At 37.4% G+C, this 19,820-nt stretch overlaps 2 protein-coding genes across 3 annotated transcripts in view; one reads left to right on the top strand and one right to left on the bottom strand.

Moving 5' to 3' along the window:
• SLA (Src like adaptor) overlaps window positions 1-3,135 on the top strand; it is a 53,116-nt gene extending 49,981 nt beyond the window's left edge. For both annotated transcript variants that reach the window (XM_074202481.1, XM_074202483.1), the window contains exon 8: window positions 928-3,135. In XM_074202481.1, the coding sequence (XP_074058582.1) occupies window positions 928-1,147 (220 nt within the window). In that variant the 3' untranslated portion in view covers window positions 1,148-3,135. The remainder of the gene's footprint in view (window positions 1-927) is intronic.
• The window catches only part of TG (thyroglobulin), a 369,651-nt gene that overhangs the window by 142,243 nt on the left and 207,588 nt on the right, over window positions 1-19,820 (bottom strand). Inside the window, exons 39-41 of the mRNA XM_074202133.1 lie at window positions 19,271-19,364; window positions 15,208-15,367; window positions 9,238-9,437 (exon numbers count right to left, since the gene is read on the bottom strand). Of these exons, the coding sequence (XP_074058234.1) occupies window positions 9,238-9,437; window positions 15,208-15,367; window positions 19,271-19,364 (454 nt within the window). The remainder of the gene's footprint in view (window positions 1-9,237; window positions 9,438-15,207; window positions 15,368-19,270; window positions 19,365-19,820) is intronic.

Raw genomic sequence — 19,820 nt, 5'->3', positions numbered from 1 at the left:
ATAGTATTAAAAGATGTCTTAAGTTTCAATGGAGGTGGAGGTGTGTGGTAGAATGATAAAGGGAGAACCAGACCTGGCAGGCAAAGGGGGCTGAATTCTGATCCCATTGTACTGGCAAACTAGCTCTATCATTTGGGAAAGTCTTTCCACCTTTCTCTCCATACTTCAATCCAACCTCCTCATTGATAAGATAATAAAACAATTGGGTGGCTAGGTGGCACAGTGGATAGAGCACCAGTCCTGGAGTCAGGAGTACCTGAGTTCAAATCTGACCTCAAACACTTAATAATTACCTAGCTGTGTGGCCTTGGGCAAGTCACTTAACCCCATTGCCTTGCAAAAACCTAAAAAAAAACCAAAAAAAAGATAAGAAAACATGGTGTAAGGAATGGAGCAATTCACTTAAAGGGAAAAGATTCAGGGTCAATCAATAAATAAATCAATAAAAAATCAATTAAGTACCTACTATATACCCTGGTATATACAAATGTAGTTAGGCTAGAATTCCAGCTTTGATCTTAACTATGTGGCTGTGGACAAGTAATTTCCTCTTTCTGGAGGAAAGTTTCTTCACAGAAAGATAAATACATTAGATGATAGGCAAATATTGTTGATATGTAGATAGAAAGATATAAAATAGATGATATAGAGAGTTAGATCATAGGTAGACGGATAGATAGATGTTGTTTATTATTGTTCAGTCATTCCATTGCATCTGACTGACCCTGTTTGAGATATTCTTGGCAAAGTTACTGGAGTACTCAGGTGCACATGGCCAGCCAGAAATATCAGGTCTTTATTAAAAATTAGGATTTCTATGTTAAAAAGTCAATTGAAAAAGTAAATAAGTCTTTCTTTCCTTCTCTCATCCCTTTTCTCCTTCTTCCTTCTCACTCATACCCCATCTACATCTCCATGTATACACAGAGTGCAGTCTGGTCCTGATGGAGAAGCAAACCATCTGGAGATGGATGAGTCACTCTTCAGCTATGGTCTGCGGGAAAGCATCGCCTCTTACCTCTCCTTGGCAGGAGAAGATGGCTCTTCCTTTACAAATGACCGGAAGAAGAAAAGTCATTCTCTGATATATACTGGAAACAAGCGCAAGAGTGCCCTGTTTTCTGCTCCTCAATATTTTGAAGATTAGACTATGGTCCACAAGTGAACAAAGGACTGAATTCTCACTTCAAAACACCCACAAAGCCATGAGGCCTTGGTGCGCTGCTGGGCTCACAGCAATCAGAAGCAGAGAGAGAATGGACCTATGGACAATAAACTCTCAGTCTGCATCCCACTCCCCACCAGCCCTCTAACTCACACCATGTGAACAAAAGAAGATTCTCTCCTGGTGTCTAGATAGTACTGTAGAAATATTATTGTATATTAAATTATAATTTAATCATACACTGGATAATAAGGAGTAAGTGAATGTGTGTGTGTTAGAGAGAGAGAGAGAGAGAATACAAGAATACATAAAATGAGATATGGACAAAGGTGGAAATATTTTAAATTTTGTGATCCAGACTAAAATTATCCAGAACTAACAGAAGGTCTGGGTTGGCTACTTTTTCCACTGTTGATCTTTTTAAAAACACCATAAGAAGACTTCCTGACTTCAATCTCATTTTAAAAGTATGGAAGCTCGCAACACTAAATGTGCCCTTTGTTGCAAAGCCTTCTTCAGAGTCAGATCATGTGTACAGTGGACATGAAAGGTCCTGACATGACTCAACTTTGATTGGAAATGAGCTGAGAATGCTCTGGTTCTGTTCACTGAGTGATTCTGGACAAGTCACTTTAATTCTCTGAGCCTGTTTCCTCAAGTGAATTGGTGGGGTTGTGGTCTCTTTCTAGCTATGGAAGTCCTTGATTCTAGACCTGGGCAGACTATCTCTTGGTGTTACCTCCAAATGCTTAGGGAGGTTAACTGCTGAGATCATGCCCCTCAATACAGAACCTGGAAAGGGACCAGGGGTCAGGAGAACTAGGTAAAAGACAATCAATAAGATAATCACTTTGGTGAATTGTATCGTGTAAAGAGTACTGAATTGAGAATCTGAAGATCTGGGTTTGAATCCCAGTTCTGCCATGGACTGCCCATGTGACCCAAGCAATGTGGGCCTCAGCTTCTGAAAAATGAAGACTGGACGAGTACATTGGAAAAGTCTCTTCAAGCTGTAAACCTTATGGGGCTAGTATTCTGGGACACACACAAAGAAAGACTACTTTCTCTGTTCCTGCAGATTTGCCCTGAATGGACATGAAGAAATAGCTTAAAAATGAACTTATCAAATCCGGTGGCTCCTTCAAATGATTTGGGAACCTTATGTCTCAAAAACAGAGCTTTAGGAAAGGTTAAAGGTCCAAGTGGTTCCTTATGGCATACCCAACCAGAGTTAGAGAAGCAGAGAAATGCTTCTCTAGGGGCTGCTAAACCAGTGGGTTAAATGCATTACTCATTTTTCCCAGTTTCAAAGGGACAGAAAGAATTTGTGAACCTTGTCTCTAGCCTGATAACAAAAATCTGTAGTGCTTACTCTAAGCATGTTTGAGATCTTAGATCATCACAGCAGTACCATAGATATGTGTGCATTTTCAAAGCACAGCACAAAGGCTGCTTGAAATAATCAACCGTGTTATAGAGACTGAATATGCTATTGTGGACATTGGTGTTGCTTGCCAAGCAAGGAGACCTCCCTCTAGAACTCCAGATGTTTGTATAGAGTCTAATGTATTGTTTCAATTTGTGATTCATGCAGTTGGAATGCTTGAGGGCGTGTGCGTTTGTGTGTCTGCGTGTGTCTGTGTGTGTGAAGGGGGGGATTCTAACTTTAGCATTACACATGGCTAAATCATGTATTTATTCTTGATTTAAACTGTTGTAATAAATATTTCATGCTTGAAATACACAATGCAAGGTTTGAGCAGTGATTTGTGACCTTGATTTCAGTTTTTTGGGAGCTGATTTTTAAAATGATAGGAGAGCATCTAAACATCCTCCCAGAGATTTGGAACTATATTATTATAACAGAATGCGGATCCAAACAGAAGTAGTGGGCTAAGAGTTGGAGGCCTCCTGGAACAATTTTGGTCCTGCCATTATCTGAGTAGATAACCTAACCTTGCTTGTCTTAAGTGTCCAGTGGGAGAAAAGAAAAGAACTGCACTTGATGATCTCAGGTCTATTCCAGCTCCATCATTTTATTTCTTACCATTCCTTCCTGCTCCATTGATCTAGGGTAGTGTCTATAAAGGCTATAATTGCTTTATCAAGAATGGTAAGTACAAGGGGCAGCTAGATGGATAGAGTACTAGCCCTAGAGTCAGAAGGACCTGAGTTCAAGTCACTCTCAGATACTTAATAATTACCTAACAGTGTGAGCTTGGGAAAGTCACTTATCCCCATTGCCTTGCCATAAAAAAGAATGGTAAATACAGTAGTAGGTATGGGACATAAAATATCTATCTTAATCTTGTTAACCAGATGGTTTAATGTACAGAATGACACTGTCAGGTGGTGGTCTAGTCCTAAAATTGAACTTAAGACTTCTAGTGATCTCAAAGTTAAAAAATTTTTCAGTGAGGGTTCAAGGCTGCAGGTGAATCTAAGAGTAAGAGTAGCTAATTTAGATATGCTTTAGTGATAGGTAAAATACAAAACAAGATGAATAAGTAAAATGATCATGATCCTGCTCTTGAAGTAAGATTTGACTTTGGCAAAATTGTGACATTAGCCAAAGCTTGTCCTTTGGGCTCATCTTCCCATTTCCTTTTTAAACACCATTCTTTCTTTCTCCTAGCATCTTTGTAAAGTGGAAGGATCCTGGTCTGGGAATCAGTAGTGGGTCCAATGCCAGTTGTATCACTGACTCAATGGATATCTTTGGGCAAGTCATTGAAACTTAGTTTCTTGGAGGGGGAGGTGTTGGTGACAGGGAGTGAAGGATTAAGATAATCCATCTCAGTTTTAAATCTTAAATTGAACTTTTTACACCTGACTGCAAAAACTCATTGTCCTCATGATATCCTCAACAGTGCCATTGAAAGCAGGGACAGATAGCTGAAGAAGGACTATGATAGGATATTTGAACCCACAGAAGTCAAAGACTTTCATTTTTTTAGGATTTTACAAGGCAAATGGTGTTAAGTGGCTTGCCCAAGGCCACACAGCTAGGCAATTATTAAGTGTCTGAGGCCGGATTTGAACCCAGGTACTCCTGACTCCAAGGCAGGTGCTTTATCCACTACGCCACCCAGCTGCCCCTAACAAAGACTTTCATTTCTTGTTAATGCTGTTTGTTGGGCTTGCTCCTGTGAGAGCATTAGTTAGTTGGTCAATAAATATTAAATATCTAATATGCTCCAAATAACGCGTTAAATGATAAGTATACAAAGAGAGGCAAGAGAGAATTCCTAATTTCAAGAAACCCACATCCTAAGGGGGAGAAACACAAATAATTGTCATATATGCAGAGTTCATACATGAACAGCTGCCAAAATGATTTTCTTTATAAGTCTGACCATGTCATTTTCTTACTAAGTAAACCTCAATGGTTCCCTCCTAACACCAGGATCAAATATAAACCCTTTCCCCCAATTTTCTCATCCTATTACCCCTTACTTCCCCCGCCCCCCAGCTCTCATGTATATTTTGGCAATGGTCTTTTTGCTATTCCTTGAACAAGACACTCTATCTCTGGACTCCAGGAATTTCCACCAGCTATCTCCTTCCTCCCTTTTGCTTTCTACTGGCTGCCTTAACATCTTAGCTAAAAACTTAACCTATACAGGATATTTTTTCCTAGAACCTCTTAATTCTATTGCCTTCCCTCCATTGATTATTTCCTACTTATCTGTATAAATCTGGTTTGTCCATATTTGTATGTTATCTCCCTCTTCCAGTTGTAAATGTTGCCAGTTCAAGGACTGCTTTTTCTGTTTCTAGGTATCCATGGTTCTTTGTGCAGTGCCTCACAAAGACTAGGACCTTAATAAATGCTTATTGCCTATTATAGAGAACTCCCAGATGAAATTTCTGCTAATGTATATCAGTGTCTTCTCTGATAACAGAGATGCCTAGAGTAAGAAAAGGTGAAGGGACTTTCCCAAGATCGCACGGATAATCTGTATCAAAGGTAGGGTTTAGTACCAACATCCTCTTTAAAAACTCATCAGTAAAAATAGTCCAATCAGAAAATAAACATTTCCTAAGGACTTGGTATTTTGCTAACTTCAGATAGTCCTATCACTGAGACCAGTTCTCTAACAACTATATTATCGTCTGCTCTAGCTGATGTCTACATAAATGTAAAGGGTGACAAAATTCTTAACTTATATTATCTCCTTTAAGACCCCTGAAAAGGTTTCATTAGCTTCAGGGGTAAATACTTCTTTCTAGATCCTCCAGATCACACCACTAAAACTAATTGCTTCCACATCAAGGCAGTTGAGGGAAGGTAAATGTCAATGGAGAAAGGCATAAAAAATAAAATCAATCACAGACTTGGGAGGGACTTCAGAGTCCAACCTGTCCCTGAATAGTATTCTTTACCAATGTATCAATAAGATGTCATCCTCCTCTTGAAAATCTCTATGATGGTAAGCACACACTACCCTCTCCCAAAGCAGATCATTTCATTTCTTGAACTTTCTAAGAGTTGGGAAATTTTCACTATTAATATAGGTTGGCAATATGGGTGGGCTGAAGTACACCCTCTTCCATATGCCTCAAATTTTAGGACATAGGGGAAATCTCATGCATCTTAACTTTCATATAAACAGTCCCATTAAGTCTCTGTTTCAGTGATTCAGCAATTTATGTTCTAAATTCCTCATAAAGAGTTGAGATTTAGTCATAGAAATTTACTAAAAATTCTCATCTTTTTTTTTTCTAAAATTCTGATGCCTGGAAAAAAGCTTCTAAGAACTATTAATATGTTCTCTAATGTTCATCGCCTTCACTATAAATGATTTCATTTCTGTCTTAATAACTGCTTGTACTGATCTATTACTAACTTGTTAAATGGATAAAACAGATGAGTGAATTTCTTTTTAAGCACCACTGTCATTGGGTTTTTGAGCACTACTGTCATTAGATTATTAAATGAAATTCCCCAACCACCTACAGATTCAAAAAGAAAATCCTCCCTTCTGGATCCATCAGATGGTAGTTTAGAAAGAAAGACTTCTGTGTCCTGGTGAATGCTTGATTTATAAGGGCTGAAGATAAATGGGGGGTTGGAAAAACAGTGAAAGTGTTCAAATTGTCCTAGACAATTTGTCAGTTCCTAGTATAGAGCTGAGGGTAAAAAAGGCACTGGTGTTTATACAGTTGAAGGTCTTTATCTCAAGACTCTTTTGGTGTACAGTGTAAAGAAAAGCCCCTTCTCAAGTACATTGAAGCCAAGAATGAAATTCCAAAGGGAGGAATCTATACTAATGCCTTAGACCTGGTTCTGAAACCTCTATGTTATGGAGAATCTACACTAATGCCTTAGACCTGGTTCTGAAACCTCTATGTTATGGAGAATCTACACTAATGCCTTAGACCTGGTTCTGAAACCTCTATGTTATGGATCAAAGAATTTAGAGCCACACAGATCTTTTTTTTTTTTTTTAGGTTTTCGCAAGGCAAACGGGGTTAAGTGGCTTGCCCAAGGCCACACAGCTAGGTAATTATTGTCTGAGACCAGATTTGAACCCAGGTACTCCTGACTCCAGGGCCCGTGCTTTATCCACTACGCCACCTAGCCACCCCTAGCCACACAGATCTTTGAAGAAATTGAATCCAACCATACTTTTAAGCCATTTTAATTATCTTTTTTTTTTACATATAGGGTTAAATGATTTGTCCAAGGTCATACAAGTCATAAGTAATAGAGTTGAAGGCTATCAACTACTCTGCTAGAATCCAGTCCTCTTCTTATTCCACCACCATACTTCCTCATGATGTCACTGACTAACTCTAAAGACATTTTTGAACTGTCTCAGTAGGTCAAAAGGATGAGTTGGTATTAAAGTCACTCAAACTCTCACAGGTATGGATCTATATGAGGGCTGCTCAGAACCGGAAATATGCAATATGAAATATTGCCTATGGCAATGGAGCAGAAAAATCCCAAGTAGCCTTCAGGAGTTTGATTAAACTCACAATGTTGATCCCATTAAGACCAAATTCTAGTCAATCAGGATACAAAGTTCAATTGTGAATGATGTAGGCAGTATTTCATTTTTTAATACACTGTTCATCTGAGGGGGCTGTTCATCAGTGGATAGAGTGCCAGACCTGGAGTAAGGAAGATTTGAATTTAAATCCAACCTCAGATACTTACTAGCAGTGTGACCCTGGGCAAGTCACTTAACCATGTTTGCTTCAGTTTCCTCATATGTAAAATGAGTTAGAGACGGGAAGGGCAAACCATTCTAGTATCTCTGCCAAGATAGCCTCAAATGGAGTCATGAAGAGTCAGATGTGACTGAAATGACTGAACAACCGCAAAACTCAAATGACATTTATATGATGATTTTAGGTTTGCAAAGTTATATGCACATATGTGTGTATTTTTACACATATGTATTATATAAACACAAACCCACAAATGCATGAATGTACATGAAAACATAAAGACATGCACACAAACATATACATACACATAGAAATATATTATATACATATATATTAGATAGATAGATACATAGATACATAGATAGATATATAGATAGATAGATAGATGATAGATGTACATATTTTGTCCTTACAGCAACCCGTGAGGTAAGGGCTGTTAAAACACCATTTTTCAGATAAGAAAACTAAGACTGTTAAGTGACTGGCCCAGGACAATGCCCTTAGTAAGTAGCTAAAGCTGAATTTGAACCCAGTTCTTCCTGAATCCAATACCAATACTTATTACACTCGGCTTTTTTTTTCACATTCCTTGAGTAACTGTGTTAATGTAGCAACCATATAAACTGAGTTCTCTTAGAAGTAAATGCCCCTTGAAAGAGTTTTTATCTTTCACAATAGAACCTTCCAATTTAGAGACAGTTAAATGATTAAAATGTCTGCAGAAGAAAAAGTCTGTCTCCCTGGAAGCTTCTCCAGGCCATTCCTTGTCACACATACCAAACTCCTTCCCCATTCCCCCTACCCCATGCCTCCCACCCCTACTCCTAACTAGCTATTGTTGTAGGCTTCTGGGGTCCCATTCCCCGGGGGATGTCAACCCTTCCTGTACCCTCTGTCAACTTACCCCATTCCTATGTGCAGAGGAAGAAGTAGTTTGATGGCAATAGTAAAAATTTGTTAAATATCCCCATATTTCAGAATTAAATCCCACTCAAAACAGAATTAAGCAAACAAAAACCAGACCAGTTTGAAGCCAGACATTCTAAATAAGGATTACAGATATGAAAGTCAAGATGAAGGCTGATGGTAAGGAGAAGTATGAAAAAGGTCATCTTTGGTTCCAGTGTCTCTTCAGCCTTGAATGAATATGAAAATAGGTCCACCTAATCCTCTCATTTCTGAAAGTCCAATAGTCCCCAATAGGCCAAATGTATTGTCTACCTCCATGAAGCTCTTCATAGCTAGAAATTAACCTGCTGTGTTCATAACCTTCCCCACAACATATCCCTTTAACCCTCATTGCATTATTCTATGAGAGCAGCAATGAATTTCATTAGAACTAAACTAATCCCTTAGGATTGGGGGTTCTTAAACTTTTTTCCAGACCTTTATGGATTGCTTCTCAGAATTATGTTTTTAAGTAAATGCAATAATATGTATGGGATTACAAAGAAAACCAATTATATTGAAATTCAGTTGTCGAAAGAGTTAATTTATTTAGAAGTTCACAGGCCCTAGGTTAAAGACTTCTTCCTTAAGGCATGTTATCCTTATAGTTAACTTATAAATTCAGCTATTAAAATGTTTCCTTAGGAAGAAATTTTAAGAATGGGAATTTCAAGCAGGCTAGTGAGAAAAAAAAGATGTGCTTTCAGGGGAGACCTGAAGCATTCTTTGAATCCAGGAGACCATTTCACCTCTATCATTTAGTAGATTCCACTTAAGTCAAAGGTACAATTACCCCATCTTTCCCCTTTAGCTCTACGTTTGCCTCCAACACTTAAGCTCCATAATCATCAATTTAAATCAAATTTGTTTAATGCAGATCAGGGATCTGAGAAACCAAGTACCAGACTTTGAGATTGAATTCAATGATGAAAAATAGTACTCACCATCAATACTGCTCTTCTGAAGAGTCTAGAATTAGCAGAGGTTGCTAGAAGATGGATGCTGGTGATGTCAGCACCACCTCGATCTGCAGCCACAGACACTTGACTTGGATCTCCACCAAAGCTGGTGATGTGAGCCTGTACCCATTTCAGAGCTGCTACCTGGTCCAATAGGCCCCAATTTCCACTGGTCTCACTAGATCCTGGGGAAAAAAAGTAAAATTCTTCATGACATAGGTCATATGATGTAGGTCAAGTGATATGATTAGATATCTACTTGCAAATTTAAAAGATAAACTCTATAAAGGCAGGGAATGAAGGAAGCAGGGAACATGTAAGAGTGGAAGGATCACTGGATTGGGCATCAGGAAAGGGTTCAAATTCAAACTTGAACATTTCATTTACTCTTTCCAAGTCTAAGTTTCAATATCTAGAAAATGGAGACAATAATAGAGAGAAAATGTATTTACCTTAGGAGTTTGTTGCAAGACTCTAATAAGATAATATATATGTAAAAGACTTTCTTTACAAACCTTAAATTGTTATCTAAATATTATGAATAGTATAAAAATAGCTTTGGATTGAAAAGACTATCATAAATGCCAATTATCTCTAATGTCATTATTAACATTAGCAGTAGACAAGGCGAAGAGGTCTTCATGGACTGAAAATTCAGTATAAGTAAATAGTGTAACATATTAGCAAAAAATACTAAATCAGTTTTTGTTGTCATTCAGTCATGTTTGACTTTTCATGACCACATGTCCTTAGCATTTTCTTGGTCAAAACCCGGAGTGGTTTGCCATTTCCTTTTCCAGTGGATTAAAGCAAACAGAGGTTAAGCAACTTGCCTAAAGTCATACAGCTACTAAGAATCTGAGGCTGGATTTGAATTCAGGATTTCCTGACTCTAGACCCAGTACTCTACTGAATTATCTAGCTACACCTAAAACAATTGTAGGTTGCTTTAATAGAAGTCCTATGCTTAAGCTCTACTCTGGTGTCTTGTCATAGAGTAGAGGTAACATTGGACTCTTGAAAACCACGCATGCCATTTGAGTGTAAGCTCTGGTAGGGCTTGCCAAACTAGAAAGATCTTGAGAACAGAAATGACTGTCATCTGAGGACTGGTCCAAGTGAGTTTAGAGATGTGTGCCACTAGATTGCTTATAAAGTGAAGAAGTCTTTGGTCAAGCAATACACAAAGAGTCTATTGAGTTAGAGAGGGGTTGGGATCTGTATTGAAGGAAAGGAGGCAATACTCATGCCAATAAAGTCATGGATTCATAACCTGGAATCTAGAGTATGGAAACTGATAGTTCCATTGTATTCCTTATTAGACAACAGCTAGACTAATGAAGTTGGAATTGGAGTAAGTCCAAAAGATAATAATCAATATGATGCAGGAAATGAAGAACATGCCAGGAAAAGAGCAGTTAGATAATGATAATTATAATGATAACTACAACAATAACAAAAATGGCCTCAGGACTATTTCTATCTGATCTCCATTGAACATAAAAATGAGAAGAAAGAAATAACAAAAACAACAACATATTTATATAGACTTTAAGATTTGCAAAGTTCTTTACATATATTATCTCATTTTATCCTTGAAACAAATCATTGTAATAAGTGCTTCCTTATTTTATAGAAGGAACAGGGGGTGTTTTGTCAAAAATTGGAATTTGGGTACAATAAAATCTTCAAATATTTGAAGTTATATAGAAAAGAGATTGGAGTATTTTGCTTTTCTATTTATTTCCTGACAAAGCACATAATTAGCATCTAATAATTTTTTTTCATTTACTTATTCCTTTGCTTGATCTTGGAGGGGGGGGAGTTAGAACAACTGGATATAAATTATTGGAATATAGGTTTTCATTTAATATAAGAAAAAAGTAACCTGATTATTAGGGTAATATTAAGGGGTCATAGAATGCTCTTGTGAGGTAATAAATTTCCTACCATGAGTAGACTTCAAGGAGACACTAGACAATCCTATGTGGGGGGACTTTGTTATTGTTTAGTCATGTCTGACTCTTTGTGATCCCATTTAAGGTTTTCTTGGCAAATTACTGGAGTGTTTTCCATTTTCTTCTCCAACTCCTTTTACAGATCAGGAAACTGAATTAAACAGGATTAAGTAATTTGTCCAGAATCACATAGTCTAAGGCCAGATTTGAACTCAGAAAGTTGAGTCTTCCTGACTCCAGACCCTTGTGCAACTTAGCTGCCCAGCTTTGAGGAGTATTCTATTATAAAGTTTGTCATACTAAATGTAAGTTATTTTTCCTATTATGATGAGTATTTGTTTCTGCATGAAGGAGAGAGAGAGAGAGAGAGAGAGAGAGAGAGAGAGAGAGAGAGAGAGAGAGAGAGAGAGAGAGAGAGAGAGAGAGAGCGCATTCAGGAAAGAAATAGTTGGAAGGATAATTATAAATGAAACATTAGAAATGAAACCAAACATCCCTGGCTTTGGAGAATGGTAGAGACAGGAGGCTGGGATGATGGGGAAGGAGCATGTGAGGATATATGGGCATGAAGCCTGGGTAGAATGAGAACATGAGATGACTTGATGTTACTTTTGAGTTGGATGAATGAATGAATAGAAAACCAGACAAGTAGCTCTGGAATAATTCTTAAATGGCCCTATTCAGTAGTATATGAAAACAGGTGGGAAGAAGATAGTCCTAGAGTCATTAGATTTCCAGATGGAATGAATTGTAGAGATCAGCTCATCCAATCTCCTCATTTTCCAAATGTGGAGGTTGGGCCCAAGAAAGGGTTTATGATTTTCTTCAGGTCCCACACTTCCAGGCTTTGAAATCTGGTCCATCTTCTCAATGTAAATAAATCCAGTGTTCTTTCTGCTGAATATCACCCCCTCTCAGACTTTATCTATTATTATTCTTGAGACTATGTGTCCTTGTCCTGTCTTCTGAACACCTTAGATCAGAAATAGTGTGTCCTATTTATTTGTGTTTCTCCAGGGTTACAAATGTAGTACACAGAATCCAGGAATGGGCCAAAGGAATACCTATTGAGAGACTGACTGAAAGCCTCCCTGAATTCTTAGAACCTAAAGAGGTTCTGGGGAGTTCTTGGCTCAGGGTTTCACCAGAGGCAGGGTAAGGCATGAAAATGCTCCAGGAATGAGTACGAATCATGAGAAAAACACAGTAGGTATACTATGCTCCAACCCCACTCCATGAAAACAATGAACCGCACAAGGGGAAGCTACTGCCTGCTGAAATCCAAATATCAAAATGCCTAAATTTCATACTTCATTTAAAGCAGTACTAATAAAGTGGGTGACTTCTCTGTTGGTAGAGAATTTCAGAATTTCTTTAAGTACATTTTACTTGCCCTGACTGGCAAAACCATAAATGAGTCTATCAGTGAGCTTTCCTGTGCTTCATGCTGTTGGATTCATTAAAATGGAAGAGATTTAAAGGTTAAATGGAGAGCAGAATAGTAGAAAAATCTGTGGAATGGGAGAGAAGCTATACAACTCCCTCACTACACAGGGGTATTCCATTTATCAAGAACCCTTTAAGGCAGAAAACAAAACATCTTTTTTTGCAGCTTTTACATGTCCTCTCTTGCTCAAGAATTTAAAATGGATCTCTATTGCCTACTATATTCACTTTGAACTCTTCTGCCTGACTTTCAAGGTTCCCCCTAACACCCCAATATCAAGATAGAAGTATCTTAAAGCTCATCTAATTTAGTCTCTCCCTTCAATTTACATAATAGGAAATTGAGACCAAGAAAAACTGAATAATTTTCCCAGTGTCAAAATATGGCAGATCTGGGACTCAATACCAAGTCTTCTTTCTAGCTCTCACTTCACTACTACACAAGCTACTTTCCCAGTTTGACTCCTTATTACTTTCGAGCACATAAACCTCTGCCCTAGTCAGTCTTTTCTGTTCACAGTTCCTCCAATGTGCCATTCTCCTTCTTGACTTCTGGGAATTATTATTCAAATCAATACACAATGAAAAACAATGCCATCTGGATAGAATGATGTATAGACTGGTAGTCAGCTGATGATGGTTCTGCCATACAGAGGAGATACCATCTAGAGGAGATTTTTATCCTACCAATATCCGTAAACAGACTTCTCTTGGTTCTAGAAATAAAAAAGTTCTTAAAACATAAAATTTATACATATATATATATATTTATATATATATTTGTGTATGTGTGTGTTTTACAAATGACTACAGTGACTAAAAATATAGATAAAAAATCAACAAAGAAAAAAGAAAGGAGACTCCAGAGTACTTAGGATAGACTGTGTCCTATCAGGTATATTTGAAAGTTCCAAGGGGGAATGTGGAAACCACTTAGATTACCACATTTTCTTTTGACAAATTTTGACCAGAGAATACAGATAAATGTAGATGCATAAATGAGTTTATATGTATGTGTATATATATAATATATGTATATATCTCTTCAGGATGTGCATGTGTGTAGGGGAAATGAGCAAAGATAGAAATTAAGTAATAGTTAAACGAATTTTTGTCCAAGAATATAAACCAAATATTATTGCCTCCTAAGAAATTATATATATGAAGAATTCAGAAAAGCCTCAGAAGATTTATATAAACTGATTCAGTGAAGTAAGCAGAACCAGGGAAAAACTGTATACCAGTGATTACAATAATGTAATCAGAAAGACAAAATATTAAATTGAATGCTACAAAATTATAATTATAGAGTAAGGCCCTAAAAAGAGTTAAGAAAATGCATCTCTCTTCTATCTTTGGAAGACTAAGGGTACAGATTTAAATAACAGACACTCGTAGAAATGATTGATATGTTGACTGATTTTTACCGAAGGTCTGCCTTTCTGCTCTTTTTTATATACTTTGTTACAAAGAATGAATTTCAGGGTGGATAAGATAAATACCAAATGTTATGTGTGTATATGTATATATGCACTTTTTAAAATAAGGAATGGCTTTCTAGCTAGGGGAGAATAAGATTGATAGATAGATAGGTAGGTAAATGATAGAAATGCACACACCAATCTACATATACACATAAAAAAAACATGTACATATAAATATATATATGTCTATATATATTTAATTTTTTTGAGGAATGACTTTATGAATAGGGGAGAAGAACAGATATGTGTATGAGTTAGGTATATGTATATAAATGTTTTAGTTTTTTGTTTTCAGATCTATGTGAAATAGAGGGGGTATTAGGAAAACAGTATGATAGAATGTCATTGAACAAGAAATCAAAGGACCCAAGTTCTAATCTTGGCTTCACTAGTTACTAATCAGAGGACTTGGAAAAAGACATCACTTCTGTAGGACTTGGTTAGTTTCTCTAAAACACTGCTTTAAACTTCATGAAGGCAGGGACCAAATTGATTTTCCATTCTAGTTTACCTCCTAGCACTTGTATACCTTGTATCTTGTTTGATAAATGTTTCTTGAATGAATATTGAGTGTATGGATACCTGGGGATAACAATATTAGCCATACCTATCCCACGCTAATATGAAAAGAATCATAACTGTTTTCCCAGACAGTTAAGAGGAAGGAACTAAATGCACACAAGGATATCTTTTTATGCCAATGAAGATCACTGCACCCTCCTTCAAACCATTGAATTATTATCTCTTGTGGTACTTATACTCTTTTTAGTTGAGGCTACACTACATCTCTTTTTAGACTATCACCTCTGAGTAGGGATCATGTCTTTATATATTTTATCTCCAACAGTACTTAGTAGAGAGTGGATATTTGTTGAATTATTGACAAACCTTAATCAAATTGTTATTCTCTAATACTTAGGAATTGGAATGCATATAACTGCATGCAGTAAATACCTAATAATTTATAATAAATAACTGTATTTATTATAAATAAATAAAATATAATAAACATTATCCATTTTAATTCATTTAAATGAATGATGATTGAATGAATAAATATAACTCACCAGTGCTCAGGAAGCCAAAGATGCCAACTCGATAGCTTGCAGTGACCACAATAATGTCTCCAACTGCAGCAAGGAATGACCCTTCCAGGTCTAGCTGGTCCCTTCTCCCACCATTTTCACCAGTGTTGTGGAAGAATACTAGCACTGATGTATTCTGGCTCTGAAAAATGAGATACAGGCTTTATGGCTCTGAGGGAGCAAGAATATCTTATACTTGGTTAATTTCAAGTGTGCAGATTGGGTTTTCACCCTTTATCTAGAAAGAGTTTTTCTAGTTGGTGTGGCTCTGAGATATGACTTGATTTTTACCCACCATTCTTATTTTAGGAGCTCTAACCCTTGATAAGTCATCAATCTCTCTTTATCAGATATTATCAAATAATGATTAATGAAAGGGAGCACATAGAGTCATGAAAATATCAGATCCAGAAGAGTTCTTCAGAGATCATCTCGTCTAATTCCCAACAGTACAAGAGAACTACAATGCGGAGTAGGAGGAAGATAGGTTCAAATTCCAATTCTTGTACTTATTGCCTAAAATAGCAAATCCCCTCACATGTCTGAGCCTTGGTTTGCTCACCTACAAGAAGTTATCTAAGGCCTCTTCCAGTTTTAAATCCTATGGTCTCTGAAATGGGGATAGGGTCAGAAGAGGGGTGACTTACCAAGTGAATGACAGAACCTCATAACTTTAATTCAGTGTCTTTCTACTATTCTAAGATTATTTCTTGTGGCTAAATGTTCACACATATACAGAAACACAGTAACTATTCTCCCTATCTCCAAAAAAAAGGAAACTAGAAGAAATGATCTTTCAATGTAAGCAAATGATTAACATATGTATATATATGTATACATGTCTATATCCTGTTGTTGTCTAATTGATGAGTCACTCTGATTTTTGTTACCCCATTTGGGATTTTCCTGCAAAAATACTGGAGTGGTTTGCCATTGCCTTCGGCTTTTTACAGATGAGGAAACTGAGACAAATAGGGTTAGATGTTTTGTCTATAGTCACTCAGTCAGTAAGTGTCTGAGACCAAATTTGAACTCAGGTCCTTCCTGATTCCCATGGTTGCACTCTATCTGTTGCAGCACCTAATTGACCTTCATTTGTGATACACTGACGTACATATGTAAACCCATATGTATGGGATATTAATTTAATACCAAGATCCTCCAAAAATGTCAAGCTAGAGGATAAGTTAGATTACGTTTCACATGGGATAACACAAAGATCTGGAATCGTTTAGCTGTAGAAAACCATCAATATTCATGAATCACTCTTTCCTGAATCTTTTCATTTTTTCTTAATCAGAAAAAGAAAATGCTTGCCTTCTTGTCATTGAATAGAAATGGAGCAGGTGAGCATGGGGAGTGAGGAAGGAAAAAGCAATGAGTCAGAGTCAACTCTCAATTGCATGCCAACAACTCAGGTCAGAAGTCAAGGGCAAATGAACAACTTTTGGAGTCAAGCAGCATTGCTCTCACTCAGACTGTCAAGTTAGCATCTCCATTTATCTGGTTTGACTGAGACCAGTAAGTCACCCTCAAAGGTTGTTACAGAGGCTTCTTTGATCCAGGTGTGGGGAAGGATGAGGCGTGGGGGGAGGGAGTTCAGTGAGAAGAATTGGAAAGTCATTTACCTAAGGCACATTCCATAACTGAAGTAGGTAAAATCAGGAAATGGTGGGATTTTGTCACAAGCATATCTATGTCAACAGTCACCACTTCCTAGTCTAGCTTCAACAGTTAATTTACCTGTTTTTTTTGTTCACGCAGAAAAATAGGCTTAGAATTAGAAGCAAGAGCATGCTGGTGTAGATTCCAAACAAATATAGAGGGCCAATTGCTAATTTTTTCAGGTGTCTAATGCTATTTTCACTACTCCATACTGTCTCTTTTTCTTTTTTTTTTCAAGTGCATAAAGGGCTATATTTAACCCCCACTCTCTGCCTCCCCAGAAAAGGAGGCTAAAGATAGGAAGCATCACCTTCTGAAACTAATGAATCAGCTCACAATGGATGGAACTATCACTCTATAGGAATTTTTCCAAAGACTGGAACCCTAAGAAATCAGTAAATAGAGGCAGATGAACTCTAAATCTTACCAATATGACTAACAGTTGCTCTTCAATCTATTTAAGGAATCACCAATATAAAATGTAAACCACTTTCATAAAAGCTCTCATTCTGGGAATTGTAGCATCACTATATATGAATCAGTGATGATAAAATGGAAACATTTTCTAACTTGTGAACTGCTTAATCTTGGGATTAATCTCTTTTGTCTGTATGATCTATCTTTTATTCTTTCTATAAAAAGAAATGAAATAAGGCATGCAACATACTTTACAAATCTTATTTCACTTCTCTGAACCTCAGTTTTTCTAACAATAAATTGAAGAATTAAAACTGTTCTCTAAGCTTTTCCCAACTCTAGCACTCTCTGCTCTCTGCTTTGACATTATATAGACTAAGGTCTGTTCCAATTCTATCCCAAGTATCCCCACTCCATATGGATCAGACTTGTCAACCACCTTCGTGGCACTACAGCAGAAATATTATACATGTGATAGGGATGTTTGGGGAGCTCCCTTGATCTACAGGGACTTCCTATGCAAACGAGACTGCAAGCTGCAGCTCAGTGAAGAGAATCAAGTCCTTTAGTTGAGTGTCAAAGGTCTTGTTTTCTGTAATGATGGTGCAATTCATATTGGTCCCATGGATTTGTCTTTTGCTATTTCAGTGATCCCATACTAGGTCCATGTGATTTCAAGACTATGTAAAAAAAATCACTGAAGTTACATTAAAGAGAGTCAACCATTCAGTATATTTCATCAAGGGAGACCAAAGTCCCTCCCCTTTCTCTCTCAACTTTGACAACTTTCTTAGACTTCCAGCAAAGGGAAAGACAATGAGAGGGAGGCGATTTTTCTCCTTCCCTTTCCTTGATGGGAGCTATGATTATCACTAGTGCTTGCCTAGATGAATCAGATTTTAGACCTCAACAACCCAATTGCCTCCCATGCTTTATATTTTTTTCCTTGATCACAAGTAATCAAACTGAATTCATGAAAGACAGATGTTCCCAGCCTATATTATGGTGACTACATGAGATGTAGAAGTCTTGTTATAAAATTGAGTTGTGGTTGTGCAGCAGAGGTGTTGCTAGGGAGGATGACCAGCCATCTCTGCATGAATTTCTGCTCAGAAAAACGCATACTGAGGTGGAAGTGAAATCTTCTCAGAAGTCCCAAAGTCTCCCAGGATAACATGAGAGAAGAGAAGAGTTCCATTTTCATGTATTGGATATATATCAGTGTGCTGATGAGTTTTGTGCATTTTAAGAATGTGTTTAGTAGCAGAGGACATATATAGCAGTCCTTGACCCTAATCTATAATTTTGTACAGAAAGAACTCTGCTCCTCCCCTCTTGGGGAGGTGCAAGACATGATCCATCCTTAAGCTTTAGTTAAGAAATTTTACATTGTACAGCAAGGTAGAGGGAGAGAGGGGAATGATATATAAAGAATACAAGAGGGGCAGCTAGGTGGCACAATGGATGGAGCACTGGTTCTGGAGTCAGGAGAACCTGAGTTCAAATCCAGCCTCAGACACTTAATAATTAGCTGTGTGACCTTGTGCAAATCACTTAACCCCATTTCCTTGCAAAAACCAAAAAACCCCCAAAATCCAACAAATCAGAATACAAGAAAAAGTCTGTTGTCTCTTTGGAGACTTAATGCAGTTCATATGAGGTCAGAGTTAGTTAGAGACATAGAGTAAATAATTCTACCTTTCCTGTATGAAGATGGAACACTAAAGGAATCTTAGGACGTTGGGACTAATGTTTACATTAAGGGATGACCTATTACCGTTCAGTTCAGTTCACATTCTCACCCTGACTGGCATGTGACCAAGAGTTAGTGGGAACAAAGGCAAACTAATCAGATTACTTGGAGAATGAGTCTGGAACCATAACCTGATTAGCCCTCCCAGGAGAAAGTAAATTTTCACCAGTGGCTCATTTACATGTTATTTACATGTAACTGAATACTCACAAGAATTTGAGGGGCAAACACGTTCAGGTACAAACAGTCTTCACTGACAGTGGAAGATGAGGCCTTTCCAAACCCAGGCTGCCAACAGTTGGCCCTAAAGACACAGGTTGAAATACCACATGCAGAATTAAACCCAAGCTAATTTTCTCGATCTTCCTCTTCTCATGCTGTCTCCCTCTCCCTACCTCCTACTCCTCATTCCCAATTCATTCAAGAGAGAGACCCATTGATACCATTTCATGGGTTTTCATTGATTTTAAAAACCATTTTTCAATATTTGTAAGAGCACTTTCCCAATTGCAGAGTTAAGACAGAAAGCAGTAATGCACATCAAATTGCCTCTCTGTGTATATAAGTATATGTCTCATGGGCATATTTTATACATACATATACATACATATACATACATAAAGCCCCCTGTTTCAAGAATGCAAATGAATGACCACATGGGCAAAGGGGTGAATGAGAAGCAAATCAAAGATTCACTAGGGTAATTTGGTCATTCTTACAGAAGCAACTTTTTATTAAAGGATCCGATGATCTGAATTCC

This window comes from Macrotis lagotis, chromosome X (genome assembly GCF_037893015.1).
Source record: "Macrotis lagotis isolate mMagLag1 chromosome X, bilby.v1.9.chrom.fasta, whole genome shotgun sequence".
NCBI classification, from domain to species: domain Eukaryota; kingdom Metazoa; phylum Chordata; class Mammalia; order Peramelemorphia; family Peramelidae; genus Macrotis; species Macrotis lagotis.
This window is presented reverse-complemented; position numbering and strand designations above follow the sequence as displayed.